Below are 22,261 nucleotides of genomic sequence, written 5' to 3' on the forward strand. Positions count from 1 at the left end.
CATCAAATACAAAAACTCGGTACTGTTTTGTTATTTCATCAAACTGATGGTGTACGGTACTGTATTCAGGACTGAGAATAATGAACCCTTCAAACAAACAACAAAAAATCGACATTAGTAAATATTAAACATGTTTTGTTTATGAAATGGCATCATTATCTTTCTTTAGTAAGTTGGGCACAAAACCCAAACATTATTTGCTTAATTCGACTTAAATGCGCTAAAGTGCAAATTGTTTTTTGTTCATATTTATCGAATGTGCCAGTAACAGTGGGGAACTCTGTGTTTGTCTGTTTGGATCCCTACACCGACGTCACAATTCAGCACTGATTTTGTCCAAGTTAAACAAATAGCCTGTTTCATGGGTTAATTATTTTATTCCTACTAAAGTGACTTGAGTATTTATACATTTCAGTGAGATTTATATATTATATATATAGAACATCTGATCATTATTCCATGTGAACTGTAGGGTCTACTAGATAAATATAAAACTGTAAAATGATTGTAATCAGGAGTATTACACAAAAACAGCCAAGAGCAATGAAGGTAACAGCAGGAGGGTTGTGTGTCGGGGCTTGTGCAACCAGATCAAGGTCCTAAAATCTGAACTTAGACGGGCCCAACGTGTAAGGAGTGAACACAGTGTATTAAACACACAGCTTAGTCAACCATGATCACATTTGAATGAGAGCTTTAAGAGGCAGCATTACTAAACAGGACACAGAAAAATACCCATTGATTAATTACATGGAAAAGAAATAAGCAAAGGGGAAATGTGGATGACTAAAACACAGACACAAGACGTGTCTGTTTTAAAAGCAGCATGTAAGAATACCAACAGCCAAGTGTAATAAGTACAGGAGGAAAAGTGCCTGGGAGAATTTCAGTCCACTTTGCAGGATGCCAGAGTCCACAGTGTTTATTAGGAGTCTGTACAAATGGGCAATGAAGTTCACCTTTGCTTTTGTTTCACCCATTCCTCCCATGGGCTTATGGGTATTCCCATCGCTCCGTTTGTTCTGAGGGGCTAGCCGAAAGCAACGGCATCAAGTCACACCTTCTAGCAGAAGGCGTGTTGAGATCAGTGTGTGCACAAGTACGTGTGTGTGTGTGTTCATACCATCCAACTCTATCCATCGTCCACAAACTTGTGGCTGAAATGTTTTCTTTTTAATAGTGTGCATGTGCATATGTGTGTGTACACGTATCCAGGTCACTTGTGGTTCCTGTGTAGAGTGAAGTCATCAAATAGAGGATTCTTCACCTCCATCTCTCCAGTCTGCACACAACAGTGATACAGTGGAACAACAACATATAAGAAACAGTCTTTACAATGTACAGCACTGCATTTTCTGGACAACACTTGAGAAGGCAAATTTATATCTGGGGTCTAGACAGCTATTAGCTGAACCACGTGCGATCGTGGCACGTGGCGTGGGGGGTTTTGCCCCTTCTCGGGGCGGAGTGTTGTGAAGCAACAGGGCCGTGCGACGGGGCCCTGAGGCAGTTCAGCTGAGGGAGGACGAACTCACCGGCGCCAGGCCAGGACACTCGTACACTGTGAAATCTCCTTCCTCGTTCTCCTCATCGGACACTCCAGACTCGGAGACTTTGGTTTCAGATTTGTGTCTGTGCGTGGGAAAAACAAATCATGAAGCTATAAATAAATTCTGTAATGGTTCGGAGTCAGTGTCAATAAAACAGGTTTAATGGCACACAGAGAAGCACATGACAGACGGGGGATGAGACATGAAGAAGTGTGTTGAGGGGAGACTGGGGGACACTATGAGGGATCAGGAGGGTTTACTTTTCCATTGAGAGCATCTGTTGTTTCTGATGTTGGTAATGATACATCTGGGCACTGTGAGCCAGGTTCTTATCGCCCGACTGAGAGACAGAGAGAGAGGGGGGGGGGAGAGGGAGGGAGAGAGAGAGAGAGAGAGAGAGAGAGAGAGAGAGAGAGAGACGGAGAGAAACAGAGAGGGGAGGAGAGTGAGAGACAGAGAGGGGGGAGGGAGGGAGAGAGCGAGAGAGAAATGAGAGAGACACGAGAGAGAGAGGGAGAGAGAGGAGGAGAGTGTGAATGCTGAGCACGCTGTGAATACTCTCCAGAATAAGAGTGTGAATACTGTCTCCAGAATAAGAGCCCTCTTTCAAATACTAAATTGAATGATTATACTGCATGAATTAATTCCAGGGACTGATTCAAGTTTGCCTACAGAGATGTTTTTGTAGGAGCTAGTCACTTCTCCATGAAATGCTGGATAATCGACTTTCTGGGCGAGATGGGTCTCCTTCTGTAGCCTGCAATACACACATGGAACAGATACAGAGATCACCTTGTGCATGGCTATCAGGATCAGCTCACTAGCTCTAGAAAAAAAAAACAAGCTTCAATCTTCTAAACGGCACTTTAATCAATTACACACTTTGATAACACACCATGTTTAGGCTTACCTATGGTGAAAAAGCTTGTTAGCTCTTAAAATCATGGTGCACGCACATATATTCTCCAATATAAACACACACACACACACACACACACACACACACACACACACACACACACACACAAAGTTAGGGATATTTGGCCTTCGGGTGAAATTTATGGAGAACATAAAAAGGTCATGCTACATCATGAAAGTAGGGCATGTATGTTGAAGCATGCAGTGGTGATTTCCCCATCTCAAACAATTTATTGAAACAAATTTATTGAACAGTGGTGTGTATACCCTAAAAAAATGTCTTATGTTCTTAAGCATCAATTACAGCTTGACAAAGACATCTCACACTGTTCACAAGTCGACTTATTGTCGGCCGAGTCATGGCGTCCCACTCTTCAGGTCTGGAGAAAGTGCAGGCCACTCCATTTGAGGAACCCCAGTCTTCAGCACCGGTTCCCTAATGGTGAACTATTAAGAATGGTCCGATATGACACGTGGGTGCCTCTCGCCTCCCTTAAATGTGTCTGGAGTTGTGTTGCATTCATGGGTTCACAATGAAGCATCAGTGTGTCACATAGCCAAAGGATGCTCACTTCTGTGCCTTTCTGTGTCTCTTCTCTGTATCCGTTACAACCTGACACTTGGCTCAGTGCCCACTTATGTCTGAGAACTTCCTGTTTGAAACCGCACAATGAGGAGCCAAATATTCCTAATGTTTTGTGAGTAGTGTATATCTAAATCTGAAGATGATTCCAGGTATGTGTAGTGTACTCAAGTCATATACATGGATATATTAGACAATGTAGTGAAAATATCCTGTTTCTCTAGAAACAGTGTATGTCAGACAGAGGTCCTTCATCAGCTGTGCAAACAAGCTAGAAGCACTCTGCATATTTCACTACAAATATATAAAACACTCACTCTCACCTGACCCAGCAGATAACAGCCATGATCAGAGCAACAGTTCCCATGATGATGCACAGAGATGTTATGACTGAAACGTAGGGAGGGGAAAATGGGGGGGGGGGGGGGGGGGGGGGGGGTGTCAGTCAAGCACACACAAGAAGAAGAAAGGCAAGACATCGCAGTAAAACTCATAAAGCTCTATAGAGTTCTTAAGTCTTTTAAAAAATGTATTCCTTCATAAACATTGAAATGATTTGAATGTGCAGCATAGCACAGGCACAGGGGGGGGATTCTGTGGTCAGTTGCTAGATACTGGTCCTATAGTGCAGTGCACTGATGCTGGCCGGTACACACGGATAAGCAGGCTGTCCCTAGGAAAGGGCACAGCTACAGGCTTGGCCCGCCCTGGGGCGTTGGTGGCTGGTTTCGGGGGGACGGGGGTGTGCTGGGAACGAGCGGAGGGTCCATTGATGGTGGGCCTGGCCGTGTTGGAGTGAGAGACGTTCTTTGGTGTAGACACACTCTTCCTCCCATCTGACTGGGACTGGTGGCCAGATGAGGAAGAAGAGCCTAGCAGAATGAAAGACAAACAAACTTAACGGCACGAACGGTTAGTTGTGACACTGTAACCGTTCAAACACGCGGCTCTCGATGAGGGACTGTTGAGAAATGCCACGCTGCTCAAAAAGAGCGATTCAAACCTGGCTGGTTGCCACCGGGCTGTTCCACGCCAGACACTTGCTGCTTGGCAATGATTGAAGACAGGTAGTCGATTTCTTGATCGAGGTCAGTCAGGGAAGTCTCTTTACCTGAAGAGAAGAGGAGAGGATTTCAAGTTCATACACGGTCATTCTCAATCTCCAGGCACTATATCAACATCTGCCGACGTCTACTTGAAAACACTCCTCTGAACCATCTGCTGATCTATGAGGATTTATTGTTTTATTGTTGAAAGAGGGAGTGTAATTCAGTACTGAAAGCATGCAAAACCTCCTCGGCATGTATGAAACAGTCCCATAATGCTGAAGGAGAGCACATGACTCAGAGTGTGTGTAGGTGTGTGTCTCTGGGGGGTGAGAGCGTGCCAGTGTGATTGTGTGCCGGTGTGCTGTTTGAGACACCATGTAAGGTAAACAAAAGCACGGCATCATTTAATGGTACCGTTGGCCAGACAGTAAGCTTCATTCCAAGACTATGGAAGTTCCCCTCCTAGCAACCAGCAGGAGAGTGTGTGTGTGGCCAGGCAGAGGGTCACCACGGGAGGGCTTTAGGCCCTCACACCATCCCCCCATCTCTGGAGGTGCTCTGAGGCCCAGCGCTCACAACAACTGGGAGAGGAACCGCGTTCATCTCGGAGGACAGTGGGTCTAGTGGGTCTAATTCGGTCAACTCCACATTACAGAATACATCCGTGTCACCGAGATGTGGTCGAGTAGTCAGCAGTCATGTGATGTTGCTGACTGTTGCTGGTTTCACACCAGAGGCAGAAGAAACCCACAAACGATGTGTTTGTGGCCAGACTGAAAATGATCTTCCTCATCTACAGCTTGGGGAAAGCAAACAAGTGTGTGTGTGTGTGTGTGTGTGTGTGTGTGTGTGTGAACACCGCCTGGCAGAGTGAGGCAGGACCTGCACTGCAGGACGGCGGCCGACGATCTGAAGGTTGTGGAAGAGGGAAAGTGATGAATGAAGATGTTTGGTCACCGCTCCAGAAGGACAGCCATCTGGCTCTCGTGACATGCCTGATATGAAGCCACGGCACTTTCACTGTCTGCTTTGTTACTCCACGACCCCCCTCGGCCAAAGCTGTATAGTGTAGTCCACTGCAGGTGTCAAAGGAGGTGGGCCGTGCCATCTGTACTTCAGGGGAGTGCAACAGAACGGAAAGATCCAGAGTGTGTTGCCAAATCAGGGAAAAGGGTGCGACGTCAGTCCTGAGAATCCTAACAGCAGTCTTACCAACAAACTAAACACGACATCAGGAAGAGAGCAGGGCAGACCACACAATGTTCAGTGTGCTGATATCTTTAATAGGCACATACCAAAACAGAATGTTGCATGTATGTGAATGTAGGAGTGAATGAGAGTGTGTGTGTGTGTGTGAGAGAGAGAGAGGGGGGGGGGGGGGAGAGAAAGAGAAAGAACAAGCTTAAGCCAAAAAATGTGTGAATTTAGTATTGTTTGAAAATGAATAGAATGGCAGGCTGCTTTCAATCTTGGATGGTGGCAGAAGCATTGGCGTGTTAATGAGCTGTGTCCTCCTGAGAGGGGAGAAGAGTGCTCACAGTGGGGAGAGGAGCAGTGTGGCTTGTCCTTCAGTAACCCAGCCCAGCCCAGCCCAGCCCAGCCCAGCCCAGTCCAGCCCAGTCCAGCCCAGCCCAGCCCAGTCCAGCCCAGTCCAGCCTAGTCCAGCCCAAATCTCAGCAGAAAAGTACTGGGGCCCTTCACTATTACAATAACATATCTAAAGTAAAATATGTATAGCGCACACCCCAAATAAAGGCTACAACGACAAAAACATATAAAGACATTAATATCTTGAGAGATATTCTCAATATTCCAATATCTCAAAGTTTATTACAGTGGAAGTCTGTGCTCAGTGGAAGGGTAGGGTACAATGAAAAAACTAGTAAACATGTACTGTGTTGTAAACATAAGTATGTAAAACAAGATTTACATAATAGATTATAGTGCCCTCTACTGGACACTATGAGACATTCTTAAACTACCGGTCCAGTAAGTTTGGTGCACAACTATTTCAGAGTCATCTCCAGAGATTAACTGGACATAGCTGTATTGCAGAAGCTGATTGACATTTTTTTCACTTTTATAATTTCTTGAAGTGAGAGGACCATGCAGATTATTTAGGATCTAAAAAAGAATCAACATCTCTCTCTCTCCCTCCCTCTCTCTCCCTTTCCCTCCCTCTCTCTCTCTCCCTCTCTCTCCTTCTAAATTTGGAACATGTGCAGCCCGAGGTCTAGTTAGTGATTAATCAGACTCAGGTAGGCTAGTTAACCTTGTAGATAACCCTCACTTCTGACTGGCTTGGACAGTTCATTTCATGCTGAGATACCATTCTCAGTGCTTTGAGCCTTTCACATACCACTCTGATTACACATTTGCTGGGTAAAATCAGATGAATTAATTAAAATGTAGTAAAAAAAACTTTATGTAAACACATAAGGAATACTACCAAAAGGTTAAAAAACAAACCTCTCCACATTTCAGAAACTGTCCCCGTTTTGTTCTCTTGGTCTTGTTATAGCACTCACGGACTGGAATGTTTATCTAATAAAACTCACTCCTTAATAGCAAATACTGGAGATTGCATACAGGAATTAGTCAGGGCTCCTCCCACCCTTGAAGTCTGTGCAGAGGAAGCACGGCAGAGGTGTTACAGGACCTGAGAGAACACAGCCACCCAGAGAGGAAGCTCTGCTATATGGGCTGGTGGCTTGACGAGCTGTGGGTGGGGAGTTTCCAAGTCGCCATGAGCTTGGTGTTAACACTTCACACAGATAAGCAACCAGTCCTGAAGCAAGCAGACCTACTTTATTTCTGCGCACGCAGAGATGCCGTAGATATAGACCCACGGTGAAATGTGCCGGCACTAATGGCTCTGCAGACAGGAGTGTGTAGCAGATTCAGTAAGGGTTAAGGGCATAGGGCAACACTTCACCCTGGTGGTGAAAATATGTTACTGCAAAAACAATGAAAATATTGGCTCCTCCCTCTCCAACCCTCTTCAGTAATAGCATTGTGTTTGTTGATATAACAATACTGTACACCTCTGGCAGTACCTTGGTACTTGGTGCAAAACGTACTGCCTAAGAAATGAAATGAAATGAAATGTGCCATATTTTGTCAATTGTGATTTTTACACCCCAATCGAAATTTGTCCTCCGCTTTTAACCCATCTGTGCAGTCAGAACACACACACACACACACACACACACACACACACTAGTGATTACTAGGGGGCTGTGGATCAAACGTACCCAGAGCGGTGGGCAGCCCTAGCCCGGCGCCCGGGGAGCAGTTGGGATTAGGTGCCTTGCTCAAGGGCACCTCAGTCATGGCCTGTCTGGGAATCGAACCCACGACCCTCCGGTCACAAGACCAGTTCCCTAACCGCCAGGCCATGACTGCCCCTGCCCCCCCAAGTACAATATGTCTGATTATATTAAGGCATTTAAAAATGATTCTAAGGTTTTTGTATTTTCCTCTCAGACATTTCTGCTGAATTCGTGAAGACACGTTGTCCGATATCACAGCATTACATAATAAAGTCCATGTACTGAAATGCAGCCAGTCCAGCATACAACAGACACCATTTTAGAGAGCTGAAATACTACTGCATTGTACATTGATGAAGGTTCGTGTTTAAAAGCAACCAATAAAAATAAAAAAGATTTATTTTTTAATAAAATAACTTAAGATACAGTCTGCTTATTTACCATTACAGTCAGACTTTTGCCATTTTGTAATCCAGACTGCTAATTTCTTATCTTATTCCACACAATACTGTCACATGCAAAGTTAGCACTGACACAGCAGGAAGGACTACATTGCCCACGATGCATCAATCCCTGTCGCTTGTGCCTGCTGGTTTTGTCCTTCAACATTTCTTGCTGGTACCAATGAGCGCCACCCTGTGAGTGACAGACATGGGAGCCTGTGGTGCAGGTTAGGTGACTAATCCAAAGAGAAGATACAGGGACACGTGAACTGAGGATATGAACATGAGATATACACCATGACCCGAAGCAGCCGTGTTGCTGTAGACGCCTTTTCATTAATAACAAAAGCATATTCAACGGGTCGTGACTATTACATCAGTACATTCAAATTAAACAACACACACACACACACACACACACACACACACAGCCCCACAGTGCAAAAAATTACATGTGGATAAAGAAAGAGATGGAAACAGTGTGAGATAACAGAATGAGGGAGAGAGGGAGGGGTAATGGAGGGGAAGAGGTGGAGAGGGATTTGTGGATTATTCAGGCTGTGAGAAGCGGAGGAGGAGAGTGAGGAGATAGAGTGATGTAATCTGGCAGCGGCACAGTGCCATGCTGGCTCTCTCCATCTTACTTACACTTCAACACTAATCCACCCAGAGGAGTGTTCAATGTGTACACTGGCTTCTGCTGCAGCACCTGTAGCTTTGGGGGGTATGCCGGGCCGGGCCGGGCCATGTGGAGTCAGGGACACCGGGCAGGTCCCACAATCAGTGGACATTACTTTATTAAACCCCACAGTGTTATTGTGATGGTGATTAGTAGTGAGTTCAAATTAGTGTTGTCAAAAAAATCGATATATCGATACGTATCGATACTGAACATTCTGAAACGGTACAATACTCGTTTCCCTTAAGTATCGATTCTTTTTACATAAAATGCGCTTTCGTTTGACCCACCCAAGCTGCCGTAATGCACAGGACAGTTTGTAATGCTAAAATGGCAGCTAAAGCAAACACAGTGCTGTTGGATTCGAAGCAGATACAGATAGAAAAAAAGCGGTGCTTTTGGAACATTTTAACGAAGGGCGCTAAAGCCTGGTTGAGTGACCATAGTGCTCGACTCCGCGCGGCACCTCGCACGAACCTCCGCGAGCGGTGGAGGCTTTATACTTTCCGCTTTGCAGTGTTGTCCGAAACTATATGTGGTAGTATAAAAGAAACACCCCTCAAAACAGGGGAATGAACACTTACCTGACGAATTTTAATGCTGCTTTGTGTTTCAGGTTTGAAAAGTGCTGCAATTTAGGCTAAAGTACTTGAAAATGTTGAAATTGTAACTACTTCGTTTCACAACAAATATCTGTCTGACTGAACAGTTTTCATGTATTACATTAACAAATACGAGCCTCTTATAATTCCAGGATGAAACATGAGAGAACGTGAAGACGTTAAGATTGGGTGTTTTGAAAATAAACAACCATTAAATAATGTGATTAAAAGCGCAATATTTCGAATCATTTCGAGTATATGTATAAATATTTAACTTAATTAAGTTTAACGTGCTGGGAAATATTGGTACAAGCGCTTGAATTGAACCCTGCAAACATGACTTTGTTCATTGCGCTGAGGCGCGACGCGCGCGAAGTTACAAAATTCGAGAGGTGCACGACCTCGCGTGCGCCGCGCTTCGAGAAGCCTCTCGCTGCAGCCTGCAGGAAGGCGGAGTTGGACATCCAACCCCGCCCACATCCAACTCCACCCTCTTCTCAAGACCGAAGCCACGCCCATGTTACGTTCGAAACTCGGACTGTTTTTGCTCCCAGTGAACAGAACTGCAAGAACTATTTACGTGTGTTTTCTAAGTGTTTTAAGTGCAGAAGTGCATTTTCAGTGCATTTTCAAGTACTTTAGCCTAAATTCCAGCACTTTTCAAATCTGAAACACAATACAGCATTAAAATTGGTCAGGTAAATGTTCCTTCCCCTGTGTTTGAGGGGTGTTTCTTTATACTACCACATATCGTTTCAGGAGGACACTGCAAAGATTGTGACGCGCGCGAGGTGTGCGGAGTCGCGCGGAGTCGCGCGCTACGGTCACTCACAAAAGTATAACTAGCTTTATAGGGGAGACACGGAAAGACATCGCTAAAAAGGAGAGCTCTTATGTGATTTAGGAATGTGGATCTTATGTTTAAAAATGTCTTTTATATAATTATTTGTTCAATTAATTGGTTCAACGCAGACAGATTTCTTCATAACTTATAATTAGTAGGCTTGAAAGTTACCGGATCGAGGCAGACAGTTCCCAGAACGCACCCTTCAAAATGAAAGAGTTCCCGGATCCTGTTCCGGCAGGATCCGGCTCAAAATAAGCCCTGATTACACCCCTTCTCCATTACCAACATTACCAACATACCCCTTCTCTATCACCAACATTATCAGTAAACATTACCATTTTAATTGTGTACTTGTAGAGAGTAGAGCAGAGTTGCCAACTCTCACGCATTGAGCGTGAGACACACGTATTTGACCGTCTTCACACGCTCTCACGCTACACATCCGATTTCTCACGCCGAAAAAAATCTAGTTTATTTACCTCTGATCTACATCTATGATTTGAGTTACTAGTTCGCTCTGGCGCCAACCACCGGCGATCGATCTATCGCGATATAATACTTAATTTGTGTCCATTTTACATCCCCCCGTCAACATTTTACGTTCGCCACCCAATAAATAAAAATAATGAATAACATACGTGGAACGATACACAAAGTAAACGAGGTATGTGTAAATTAAGCGCAAAGACGTGTCTCTTGAACACTTGTGAGTTATTATGCATATTTTCAAGTACCACACAGTTATTCTCGAATGAAGAAGTAGTGGGTTGGCGCACGACAGCGCATTAGAGGGTGGAGTTGGATGTGGGCGGGGTTGGATATCCAACTCCGCCTTCCTGCAGGCTGCAGCGAGACATACTTGCGCGCTTCAGCGCGATGAACAAAGTCATGTTTGCAGGGTTCATACACCTTGTGTAATTCAAAGACTTGTATGTCACTTTCAAGGTCCATTTCAATATTTCCCAGCACGAGCAAAGACACTGTCAGACGTTCAAAAGACGTCCACTGAAAAGCCAGAATGAAAGTTTTAGCGACGTCTTTTTTAAACGTCTATTACTGCCGTTAAGTTGCAGTTTTTGCACGTCCTGACATCCAATAAAGGTCCTAGTCAGACGTTCAGATAGAAAACTCGTCATAGACGTTCATGTTAAGTTAAAAGGTTAAGGTCCTAGTCACACTGTCAGATTTTGAACCAGTTTTGAACGTCCACCAGACATGCAAAAATGGGTCTGGACTGACCGACGTGATACAGACTTGATTTTAACGTCTTTCTGACGTCGCATGTTTGTTGGGATAAGTTAAATATTTATACATGTACTCGAAATTATTCGCTTTTTTATCACATTATTTAATGGTTGTTTATTTTCAAAACGCCCAATCGTAACGTCTTCACGTTCTCTCATGTTTCATCCTGGAATTACAAGATGCTCGTATTTGTTAACACAAAAGAACTGTTCAGTTAGACAGATATTTGTTGTGAAATGAAGTTACAATTTCAAGCATTTTCAAACACAAAGCAACATTCATTTGTTTGTTTATAAAAAAAATAAAAAGGCTTTAAAACGGAAATTAGCACCGTATCTGACTTTGGTATCGAAAATGGTATCGAATTTCAATATTTTTTTAAGTATCGTATCGAAGTTGTAATTCTTAGTATTGTGACAAGCCTAGTTCAAATACAGAACAAGCAAATAATAATGTAGACGATGCATTTCTGCAAACTCTGTACATTTCTCCTCATGTATGATTAAGGTCTAGTTATGTGGTCATATTTTACAGCTGGTTCTAGTTTGAACATACAGACAAACACTGAGCTTTTGACACATGACAGAGCAGCTAGTCAGTCCAACCGTGTTACAGTCGCAGTCAGTCCAACTGCGTTACTGAGAATTTGGCGTTTAAAGACTAAATCTATACATTGATCTGAGCCCAAGACATGCCCAAGCTCTCCGAGGATTAGCTATGGCTGAATGTGTGTCTTACCGGGTGCAAGGTAGATATGGTGTGGATTATTCTAGAAGTATGCATGCTTTCCCCATGCTCTTACTTTCATGATGTTGACGTTTCTTTGGGGACACGCAGCGCCCTTCTTCATCCTCCTCCAATGAGGCGAGACACGGGCCACAGTGGGAGGAGCCTTGCTGGCAGAAGTGCCGCCCCCTTTTGGCACAATCTATGTAGTCAGGGCAGTCATCCACTAGAAGTGAAAAGACAGGAGAAAAAACAAAAACAGAAAAGATTGATAAGTCGCATTGTAGATAAATCCATCTCAGTTGTGTTTTCATTGCCAATGAAACAATATTCAGTCCATAGGTGAATGTGCAAATCAGGTCTTGAATACCTCACAGGGCTTGTTCCCATTATATCTTACATAACTACATAATCTCCCCCAGCCCCTCCCCCGGCTAAATATGTACCCGGTCACCCGATAAGGACGCATTTCTGTTATAGCAATTACTGAATCTTGAGTGCCAGTAATGCTATTCATTGAAAGACTGGCCCATCTGGCTTTTCAAACAAAGACCAATGAGTGCGCTATTTACAGAATGCATTATTTATGTTTTTTTGATAATAAAAGCCCTTAACCTGACAATATTACAGCACAAAATAGAGCTACTGAAAACATGCATAACAGTTCATATTGATATTCACTTAGTTTCCCAATTTAAGTTGGGATCTTGTCTTAGGCAGGGCAGTGGAGGGGAGAACTACCCCTATGCTGTAATGTCACTACAACACTGGCTACAGGGTAGAATATCTGTGAAAATGTCTTAAAATGTGCAATGCAGTCTCACAATATTATTAAAACCAGAGAACCATTAAGTCATCAAAAGCTTTATTCATGCTCACTAGAATAATTGTAGTAAATCTACGGACATTCTCTTACAAAAAGCTGTAATAGCGGTAATCAGGCATAAATCAGCATGAGAATGTAATATACAACATGCACTTTTTTTATTTCAGTAAGCCATTTTCCCCTATGGAGGGTTCTAGAATGACTTGCATATCAAAAAGTGCTTTTTAACTAGACACTGTTAGGAGAGGAATATGATAAATAGTCATAATCATGCATCATCATGACAACTTGAAATATAAAAAGATTCTGCTCAGTACCTCACCTGGTGGAGCCAGATGTAAGCAAGGTCAAAAGGTTCAGCTCCCATGTCACACACATACTGTCCTACTGGTAATTATATGTGAGTCACCATGTCAGCAGTGTCTTGCCAAATGGTGTGAATGTAAAGAAGTCGCCTGTGAAATTTTTATTATGCAAGTATTATGTGAGCCTTTAGATGATCTGTGTGTTCTGGGTGTGAGCAAGCTAGGGCTCGACCCGATACTCAGCCATACTCAGTTCCTACACCACTAGAACCATTTGGTCCAGAATGGAGACACATTACAAAATTCCAAACATGGAAAATGAGTCTCCAGAATCTTTGCCAATTACAAATTGTTTAAATATATTTCAACATAAAGAAAGAATGAACGAACTTGTATAATTCAGTGGTAGCAGGATCTGTAACGTGTAACGTGATTCTGATTCATTGTGAAGACTAGGACAATCTAAACATAGACCTGAATGTGTATGGTTGGACAGTGACTGTCTGCAGTCTTGGTCTTGTTTGGTGTACATGTTTGAGTTTCGCGGTCTTGTTTGGAGATGCAGCCACTGGCATGAACCTTTCACCTTCCTCCATGGTGTCTAAAACTGTCGCTGCGCAGGTACAAGCTCACAATTTACCGTCGATTCTTCATCCCAAACTCTTCAAAAGAAAATGAACCTTCACTGCTACTTCAGCATCTCCCGTTATAAGCAGAACAGGAACATGTAACAACTGTGAGTGAGTAACCGAGAGGAACCGGGTGTGTGTGTGCGTGTGTGTGTGTGTGTGTGCGATATACGGCCCGCTGCTCCGCCCACCACCAGCCGGCCGAGCTTCTCGCCCTTCCGCGCCCGCCTGAAGGTGACGGACATGCGTTTACGTCACCAGCTCGAGGCTCAAGCTGTGCACCTCGATCTGCAGCGCCTGCTCCTACAATCGTCCTCGCTCTCCCTCTGCTGTTACCACTGACCTGTGGAACGCTTGGGTCGTCAACAATAACTCCCAACTCCTCCCACAACGGCCTTAACGGCCTGACGGCCCCCCCAGCAAACCCCCCCCCCCCCCATTACTAGACCTTTGCGTTCCTGTGTGTGGACGCTTTGCGTTCCTTTCATCTTTCATTTGATCAAAGCATCTTTGCACATCAAAGACAACAACAAAATCCCCTCTGATCAAAGTCACTCATCATGGACGCCACTTCATTTACAGACGAGATGATTTACGAGGACTCTCCAAGCGTGGAGTTTGTGTAAGATAATAATCCAAACTTTACAGAAGCTTCAAAACAGTCATTCGCCACAGTCAAAGCTTCATATGCAACGTATGTGAATTATCAGCTTTATACTGAGACGTGTCATAGCTGGTCATGATGATTAAAGGAAGAAGAGCATCAGAACTTCTGTCAGGAGGTTCGTCAGCAGACAACAGGTTCCTGCATCCCTATCCCTTTACCTGATCCACGTTACAAAATGCTCACATGTTCAACACTGAGGGCAGATGCAGCGCACATTTTACATGACAGAAATGTACAAATCACGACAGAGAAAGATTAATATTTCAACCATCTGCTTCTGGCTCTTCAATCATTAACCGCGTGCACCAACAGCAGCAGCACAGTACAGCATACCGGAGCACCACCACGGCATTTCACGGGCCTTTCTGTGTAATGAAGTAGAAAACAGGAACAAAAACAACATTCACGTTAAAGATCCCATAAATTGTGTCGACGGCCCAAATTGGAGTTATGTGGAAAAATGCCGACGGACAGCTAGAGCAGGAAAGGGGAGGTGGGACAGTGCCATTGTGAGAGCTTCCTGCGTTTCCTGCCTTACAGGAAGTCCAGTCACTTCATGAGTAGTGCCAGCTCTCCCCACGAACCGCACAGGGTGGTCGTGTTCTGCACGTCCAGCCATACGGATTCTTAACGTGCAGAGTTTGGCGTGTCTTTCTCAGCTAATTAACATCGAATCCACTGATAAAAATTCCTTGTGGATTCCGTAACCGTTAGGGGATATGGAAAAAAAAAAAACTAGACAGACCCCTGGACTAAAATAACAGCCCATGAATGAGAGGGAGGAGACGGCAGATTCAGAGCACCTGCAGACCTTCCCAATGTAATCTGTAGTGACCTTCAGAACATATCTACAGGAACGTGGTGTTTAAGGTTCCACTGTTCACACTGGTTCCAAAATTTCCATTTATTAATCTCTGACATTAGCTGTTCATTAGCCTGCTGAGAAAGCTTGCAGAACGGCCAGATGGGCGATTCTTCACCAACAGGACCACAGAATCAGCCTGAGAGTTTTCGAAGTGTTACGATAAGATGACACGGGGAAAAAATAAAAATAAAACTCACTGGGATGGAGATCAAAAGCTAATGTTTCCCATTAAGAGTTACATTTACCAGGCTCTTTATTGGAAACATTTATATATTATGTTGGGGGCTGCATCTTTCTGTTGGCATGTAGTTTGCTAATCTCCAGCTCTTGACCAATAGAGTCCCTGACCACATGACCGTCGGTGACCAGATATTCGTGCGCACACTTCCACGGACAAACTCCAGCAACACTGCAGAGTCCAGGGCACCGTGCTGTGGTAACGTGGTCAGCAGCTGACCACACGAGCTGTGAGTGTCAGCAGACAGGCTGTGAGAGTGGCCAGTGCCTGCATGAAGGGTGGAGGTGTTCCCAAAGACAGGGCCACTGCGTGCAGGGTGGAGGTGTTCCCAAAGACAGGGCCACTGCGTGCAGGGTGGAGGTGTTCCCAAAGACAGGGCCACTGCATGAAGGGTGGAGGTGTTCCCAAATACAGGGCCACTGCGTGAAGGGTGGAGGTGTTCCCAAAGACAGGGCCACTGCATGAAGGGTGGAGGTGTTCCCAAAGACAGGGCCACTGCGTGCAGGGTGGAGGTGTTCCCAAATACAGGGCCACTGCGTGCAGGGTGGAGGTGTTCCCAAAGACAGGGCCACTGCGTGCAGGGTGGAGGTGTTCCCAAAGACAGGGCCACTGCGTGCAGGGTGGAGGTGTTCCCAAAGACAGGGCCACTGCGTGCAGGGTGGAGGTGTTCCCAAAGACAGGGCCACTGCGTGCAGGGTGGAGGTGTTCCCAAAGACAGGGCCACTGCGTGCAGGGTGGAGGTGTTCCCAAAGACAGGGCCACTGCGTGCAGGGTGGAGGTGTTCCCAAAGACAGGGCCACTGCGTGCAGGGTGGAGGTGTTCCCAAAGACAGGGCCACTGCGTGCAGGGTGGAGGTGTTCCCAAAGACAGGGCCACTGCGTGCAGGGTGGAGGTGTTCCCAAAGACAGGGCCACTGCGTGCAGGGTGGAGGTGTTCCCAAAGACAGGGCCACTGCGTGCAGGGTGGAGGTGTTCCCAAAGACAGGGCCACTGCGTGCAGGGTGGAGGTGTTCCCAAAGACAGGGCCACTGCATGAAGGGTGGAGGTGTTCCCAAAGACAGGGCCACTGCATGAAGGGTGGAGGTGTTCCCAAAGACAGGGCCACTGCGTGCAGTTTCTCTTTTAGCGCTCACAATTCTGCAGGGCTTCAAACAAGGAAATCAGCTTTCTTAACACTGAGAACACAGGAGGAATAAAAAAAAACAAACAAACAAACAAACAAAAAAAAAAACAAGGAAGCAAAAGTCACAAAATGGGATTGAGGTTAACCTAATCACCACGCAGGTCGCTGCTTTTATATGTGCAAGGCGAAGTTTTACTGCAGGAACACCTCTCTCTGTAAACACGCAAAACCGGTTTCTGGTCACACAGATCCCTGAGAGCACGCTAACTCCCGCTAATAGGGTCTGCAGAGTGAGCAGACCCTGCACACACCTGACGCCCAGTCCCGCATAGCCACGCCCAGGCCCGCCTAGCCCCACCCAGTCCCGCCTAACCCCACCTCTCTGGATCCCTAAGCAGGACTCTGATGAGCATGAAGGTGTACTGAGCTAATGGTGGTGCATTTTGGGGTGCCCGTTTTGAGCAATAAAACAACTGAATTAAAATAGTTTACATTTGCAAGTAGACAAATTAGTCATTTATTGAGGACAACAAAAAAGATCTGTCAAAGTCCCACTGCGTGTGAAGAGATTTCTAAACATGTGTGTCTGGACCACAGCTAATACATCTCAATAAATGGATCTTAAATATTATATTATAATATTTATACTACTGCTAGTCAAGTGTAATACAAGGTTGATGCTCAGATCATTTTGAAGCAAGCATAATTCTGAGCTTTTTGTGACCATATGATATGGTTTTGTGTCAATTAAATATGGTGGAAGCCATACAAAGCATCTTGAGGTCATTTATGACAATGTCTGAAGAAAATCCTGAACCATAGCGATTGTCTTTGTAAACTTACTTTACATACTATATTAGATATATTATACAGAGAAGTTCATTTTAATCTAACAATTCCCATTATGGATCGAGCTTTCACAAGCAAACAGGCAATGTCTATGACATGCAAATGCAATGAACTAAAAGAGTCAATTGACTATTAATAAGCATTAATGTTGAAGTACAACAGCACACTAAAGCCAAAATGGAAAATCCTGCGTACACTAGTTGAATATCAAACAATCGTTCAGCACGACTGTCTACACAAAATGACTGATATACGTCAGGCTAGTTGTAAGATGATTTGAATATTGAAATTAGTAGCATTTGACTCACAATAAAGTTAACAGACCAGGAGTTTAGGATGTCTAAGCTTATGAAAACCACAACAATTCACCAGTAACTTCTAAGATGGTGGCAGGCACTAGATCAGAGCATATGAAAGCCCATTCATCTAGATCACCTTGTCAATGACGACAACCAACAGACTGTGTAATTTCCCAATACCAGGAAATGATGGTGTACCTCCCTCTAATAAAGGATGAATAGAAGCACATGAAAAGGATCAACAAAGTCCCCTCGTTATGTTAGCCATGTTTACCGAGACGCACACAGAGTACGACATGGGTAGTGTTGTGTATGCCGCAATGTTCTGACACAAGGGCGGCTGTTTGCGTTGGTTTATTGAATGTGTGTGCACGCTGGGGTTGGGTTTTGGTGTTCGTGCTGGAGTGTGTGTTCTTAGGAATTAACGCCGCCATCCCCAGAGCTGGAGGGGGGGGGGGGGGGGGGGGGCGCAACACCTGCTCCCGTCCCAGACCCCACAGGCCTCCCCAGCAGCCCGTGCCAGTTGACCACGTGGAGAGAAGCTCCCGATCTCTGCACGTGGACCGACCTACATCTGTGGCGTTATGCTCCCCCACCCCCAAATGTGCAACCTGAGCACTCGGAGGAATAAGATCCCTCTGGACTCTCGAGACCAACCGGGATGAATTGAAAACTGTTGCCACAGCAACACAGAACCCGTTTTCTTGCCTGCATCCACTAGGGAACTATGCAAACCCCCAGCACTGACAATTCTAAATGCAGTTTGCAAACAACTCATACAAGCAACTCCTGCTAGGAGCACATTAATTACATAGTGAATCTATAAGAAAAAACACTCAGTTTCAGCTGCACTGTCAATGATTCATATAATTTCCAGTGGGGTCAAAACATGGAAATGGCAAGCATACGTATTAAACACTTATTATTATCAGATGCATCACATACCACAACAAGGATGCATTTAACAATGAACTCTTGGTGAGTGATGATTCCCAGTAAAAGATTGGTGGGATTATCTGACCCTACAGCAGTGGAAAAACCACAGGGGTTTAGACTTAGTCCCTAAACCACTAGCACAGTGTTTGCATTTAACCATGCAGGCACACCTGCACTGCACTTCTGCTACAGAAGAATCATGTTCTACCTGTGCAGGTACAAGAGAGGACAGCAGAACGGAGAACATTGAGCCGATGTCCATGTTCTGATATTGAGCCACGCACATGTAAACCATACTGATCACACCAACAGCCTATAAGGCACAGTTTTGTCTAGGAGCCTGGTGGGCTTCCTGCTGTGATCCCCAGGTGTGCACCAGGGAATCTGAAGAACCTCCAGGGCGTTGGTGCCCAGGTTCACCTGCTGCTGCTGGCTTGAAACTAAACCAAGCCAAAAACACGTCACCACGGCCTCTCTCCGCTGGACTAGGAAGACAGCAGAGCACACAGCAACCAGCAGTCCTAGTGTCCTTAAAAACAAACTTTATCAATACACCAGTTTCACTTTACAAGACCTAAATCTTGAATCTTTTTTTTACACTTATAGTTGGGAAAAATCTCTCACCTATAATGTTATATAGTACAGGAATGGGTTTACACACATGTACATATGGATAATCTGTGTAAAATGGATGTACACACGTACATATGGAAAGAGTTCGTCCTTTGAACTGTTAAAAAAATGTAACACAGATGAACGCTTTTATGTTGGAAATGTAACAAGAAGTCCACGTACAATTTAAGAAATTATACTTATTTATTTCCAGTGTAGACGGAACTCTGTTATTACTGGGAAGTCTCATGTTGGCCGTTTACATAAACAAATTATAACAAGTGAAGCACAACACTTTATCATTGAGTCCATCTCGGTACACACTTCAAACATGCTTCAACAAAATGTCCTTTAACTCAACAACACAACGATTCTGACCCAAACCAGCACCAGCAAAGTCTTGGAGCAACTCTGTTATCGCAAACAAAAGCGGTTTAGTTGAACGTCCCCAACGTTCACACCGACACGTTATCTTACCTGGCACTGTGGCACTAACGGCGGCCACCATAAGACAGAACAGAAGCAGTGCCCGGGGTCGCGGCTCGGTTCGGCCGGGACGAATCATCCTTGAGTAGGCGTCTCAGGTGGAGGGGAGCCGAGGGATGTCACTCCCCCATGCCCTTAGGATACATCTGAGAGAGACTCAGACGGGTAGTGCTGACCACCACGGTGGAGGTAAGGTCCACTCAGGTGCTGAAACCAGCCGGTACCGCGATCCAAAGCCGTCTGGCGGTTCCTAACGATGCGAGTGTGCGGTAGCGACGGGGAGGGCTCGTCCTGCTGACAGGCGAACTCACTGGTGAGGCTCGAACGGTCCGGGTACGTAAACCCGTGACGTCTTGACGCCGAAGTGGGCGTGTCCTCAGGTGCGGAGTAGAACGCAAGCACAGGTGCGTTGATTAAGCGCGTGCGTTACGGCTGGACGACTATCACACTAACGCGAACATACGAGCACATCAGAATATATGTCATTTATTCTCTCTTAAATAAAAAGCAATAAATAAAATAGTGAACCATTTACATGATTTCCCGTTAAAGTCCGTGGGTTGTCGATATCAAATGTTAATCTGCTCCTACACGCATAATCGCAAAGCAAAAAAACAAACAAACAAAAAACCAAACAAAACATCTTATGTTCTAATCACCTCGTTGAGAAAAAGCGTAAAAGTATCTCATGATAGCCAAAATGAAAGACTGCTTACAAGTCAGTCTTCACTGCTGACTTTCTGTCTTCACCGATAAACCTTACTTGTGAAAACCCCCACAGGGCTGTCAAAAACATCTCTCCTCTGGTCCACAAAGTTGGGTGTCAGTAAACTACACTTTAGTATGTTAACTTTCTTTTCTGAAAAATGCACATTTCAGAAATGAACAGAAGAATATTCTGAAGAAAATTCAGAAAATTATGTCTGCCAACGCAAATTTGATTTAAATTAATTCAAATGATTTTTTATCAAATGATAAACGTTTACCCGTGAACTGTTGTGAAGCTTTTAATGGACTTACATGCCCCCCTGGAGTTATCAACATAGGAACATGGCTTCACTGTTGGAACTCAGGCCCTCCACTGAGTCCTGGGGCAGAGAAAGAGCTTAACAATTTAATGGCTTCAGCAAATCATCTTTACTAGAAGTCTGCCACAGTGAAATTTACATGAAATGGAATACAGGTTCCTTTGTCATGTTATTAGGTTATATTGTTAAGAATATTCATGACTGGGCATAGGTCAGCAGTACGGTGTAACAGGTGTAACATTTAAGGGGCATTTAAGTAGGATCAGTGTTGCTCAGAGCCTGGGGACTCTGGCCTGTCACTACTGGGCTTCTCCATCTCCTCCTTTGGGATGCTTTTGGGTGTCCAGTTGCTTGGCTTACCAGAATCTGGAAGACATACTTAAAACTGGATCCCAGCAGCACTTACTGTAAACTCAAAAATCACCATGAATCAGTGCATGAATGAGGAAGGAAAAAGAAAAAAACTTTATCTAAATTGAATAAAAATACTGAACAAAAACTCATCACAAACGCCTACACATGTACACTCACTCAAAACACAGTTAAAAAGAAAGCATGAATAAAAAAGAACTAAGAACTACCTAATGCAAGAGTATTACAGGTTTTGAGGTGTTTCCTCTAAATGTAAGCAGAGCATATAACTTCATAATAAGAAGGGAATTGTTCAAACAGCCTACATCTCACTGAAATCTAGGCCTTGGGCTAACCATGGGCCTCTGAATACTAAGTGAAAGCAAACACTGTTATTTTGCTAAATTACCCAAATGTTATTCTAATATTTTAATATTTTTAAACACAATTTCCATTTTACTTTTGATTATAAATGCAATTATAGCTATATAGCATTATTCATTTTATATTAACATTTGATGTTGATTGTTAGAGAAAAGGTCATAATGAGCACTGAATTAGATGACATCTGTGCGTGTGTTTTTGTTGAAAGAGAGGGTAGCGGCCCAGCGATAATTACAAGCGATTGTCAAAGGGCGCCCTCTACTGTCACGTTTGGGAAACAAACATACTGTAGATGTCTGTAGATAAGAAAGTGGAATTTATGGAGTGCCATTGGGTATTACATATAAATTAATTCTGATAAAGTGAAAATAAATGTAAAAAGATGCTATCTTGACTTTTGCTTTTGAGCGGCCACATCTGTATTCACCTGTGGTTTGTAATCACTGTGATCTAAAACAAAGTTTTGTTTTAAATCTTGGGGCTGGAGTGTGGAAACAGGTCAGGGAGGCCAGAGGGGAAGTTGGGGAGGTACAGAAAGGAAGTCAGATGCCGTCTGGTGACACTTCTGCACAGCAACTGGTGTTTTGGATTAAAAAACAAACAAACATCATTCACCGAATGACTTTCAGCAAAAAAACAAAACCCCAAAAAAAGTAATTTTGATTTCACTGTAATTGCAGGACCATAACATTGAAGTGGCTACTCCACTAACTCAAATCTGTTTCTTTAGAATTTAACTGTTAATGAATT

The 22,261-nt window shown here is 44.3% G+C and overlaps 1 protein-coding gene across 1 annotated transcript; it reads right to left on the minus strand.

Moving 5' to 3' along the window:
- Window positions 1–890: 890 nt before the first annotated feature.
- On the minus strand, window positions 891–20,072 carry npdc1a (neural proliferation, differentiation and control, 1a). The gene is made up of 9 exons (XM_076979804.1): window positions 19,740–20,072; window positions 11,991–12,140; window positions 4,055–4,162; window positions 3,708–3,923; window positions 3,375–3,441; window positions 2,223–2,307; window positions 1,811–1,890; window positions 1,536–1,632; window positions 891–1,282 (listed from the first exon to the last, which is right to left on the minus strand). The coding sequence occupies exons 1-9, from the start codon at window positions 19,825–19,827 to the stop codon at window positions 1,217–1,219; spliced, it is 957 nt and encodes a 318-aa protein (XP_076835919.1). The 5' UTR covers window positions 19,828–20,072; the 3' UTR covers window positions 891–1,216.
- Window positions 20,073–22,261: the final 2,189 nt, after the last annotated feature.

The sequence above is a fragment of the Brachyhypopomus gauderio genome, chromosome 18 (genome assembly GCF_052324685.1).
Source record: "Brachyhypopomus gauderio isolate BG-103 chromosome 18, BGAUD_0.2, whole genome shotgun sequence".
Classification (NCBI taxonomy): domain Eukaryota; kingdom Metazoa; phylum Chordata; class Actinopteri; order Gymnotiformes; family Hypopomidae; genus Brachyhypopomus; species Brachyhypopomus gauderio.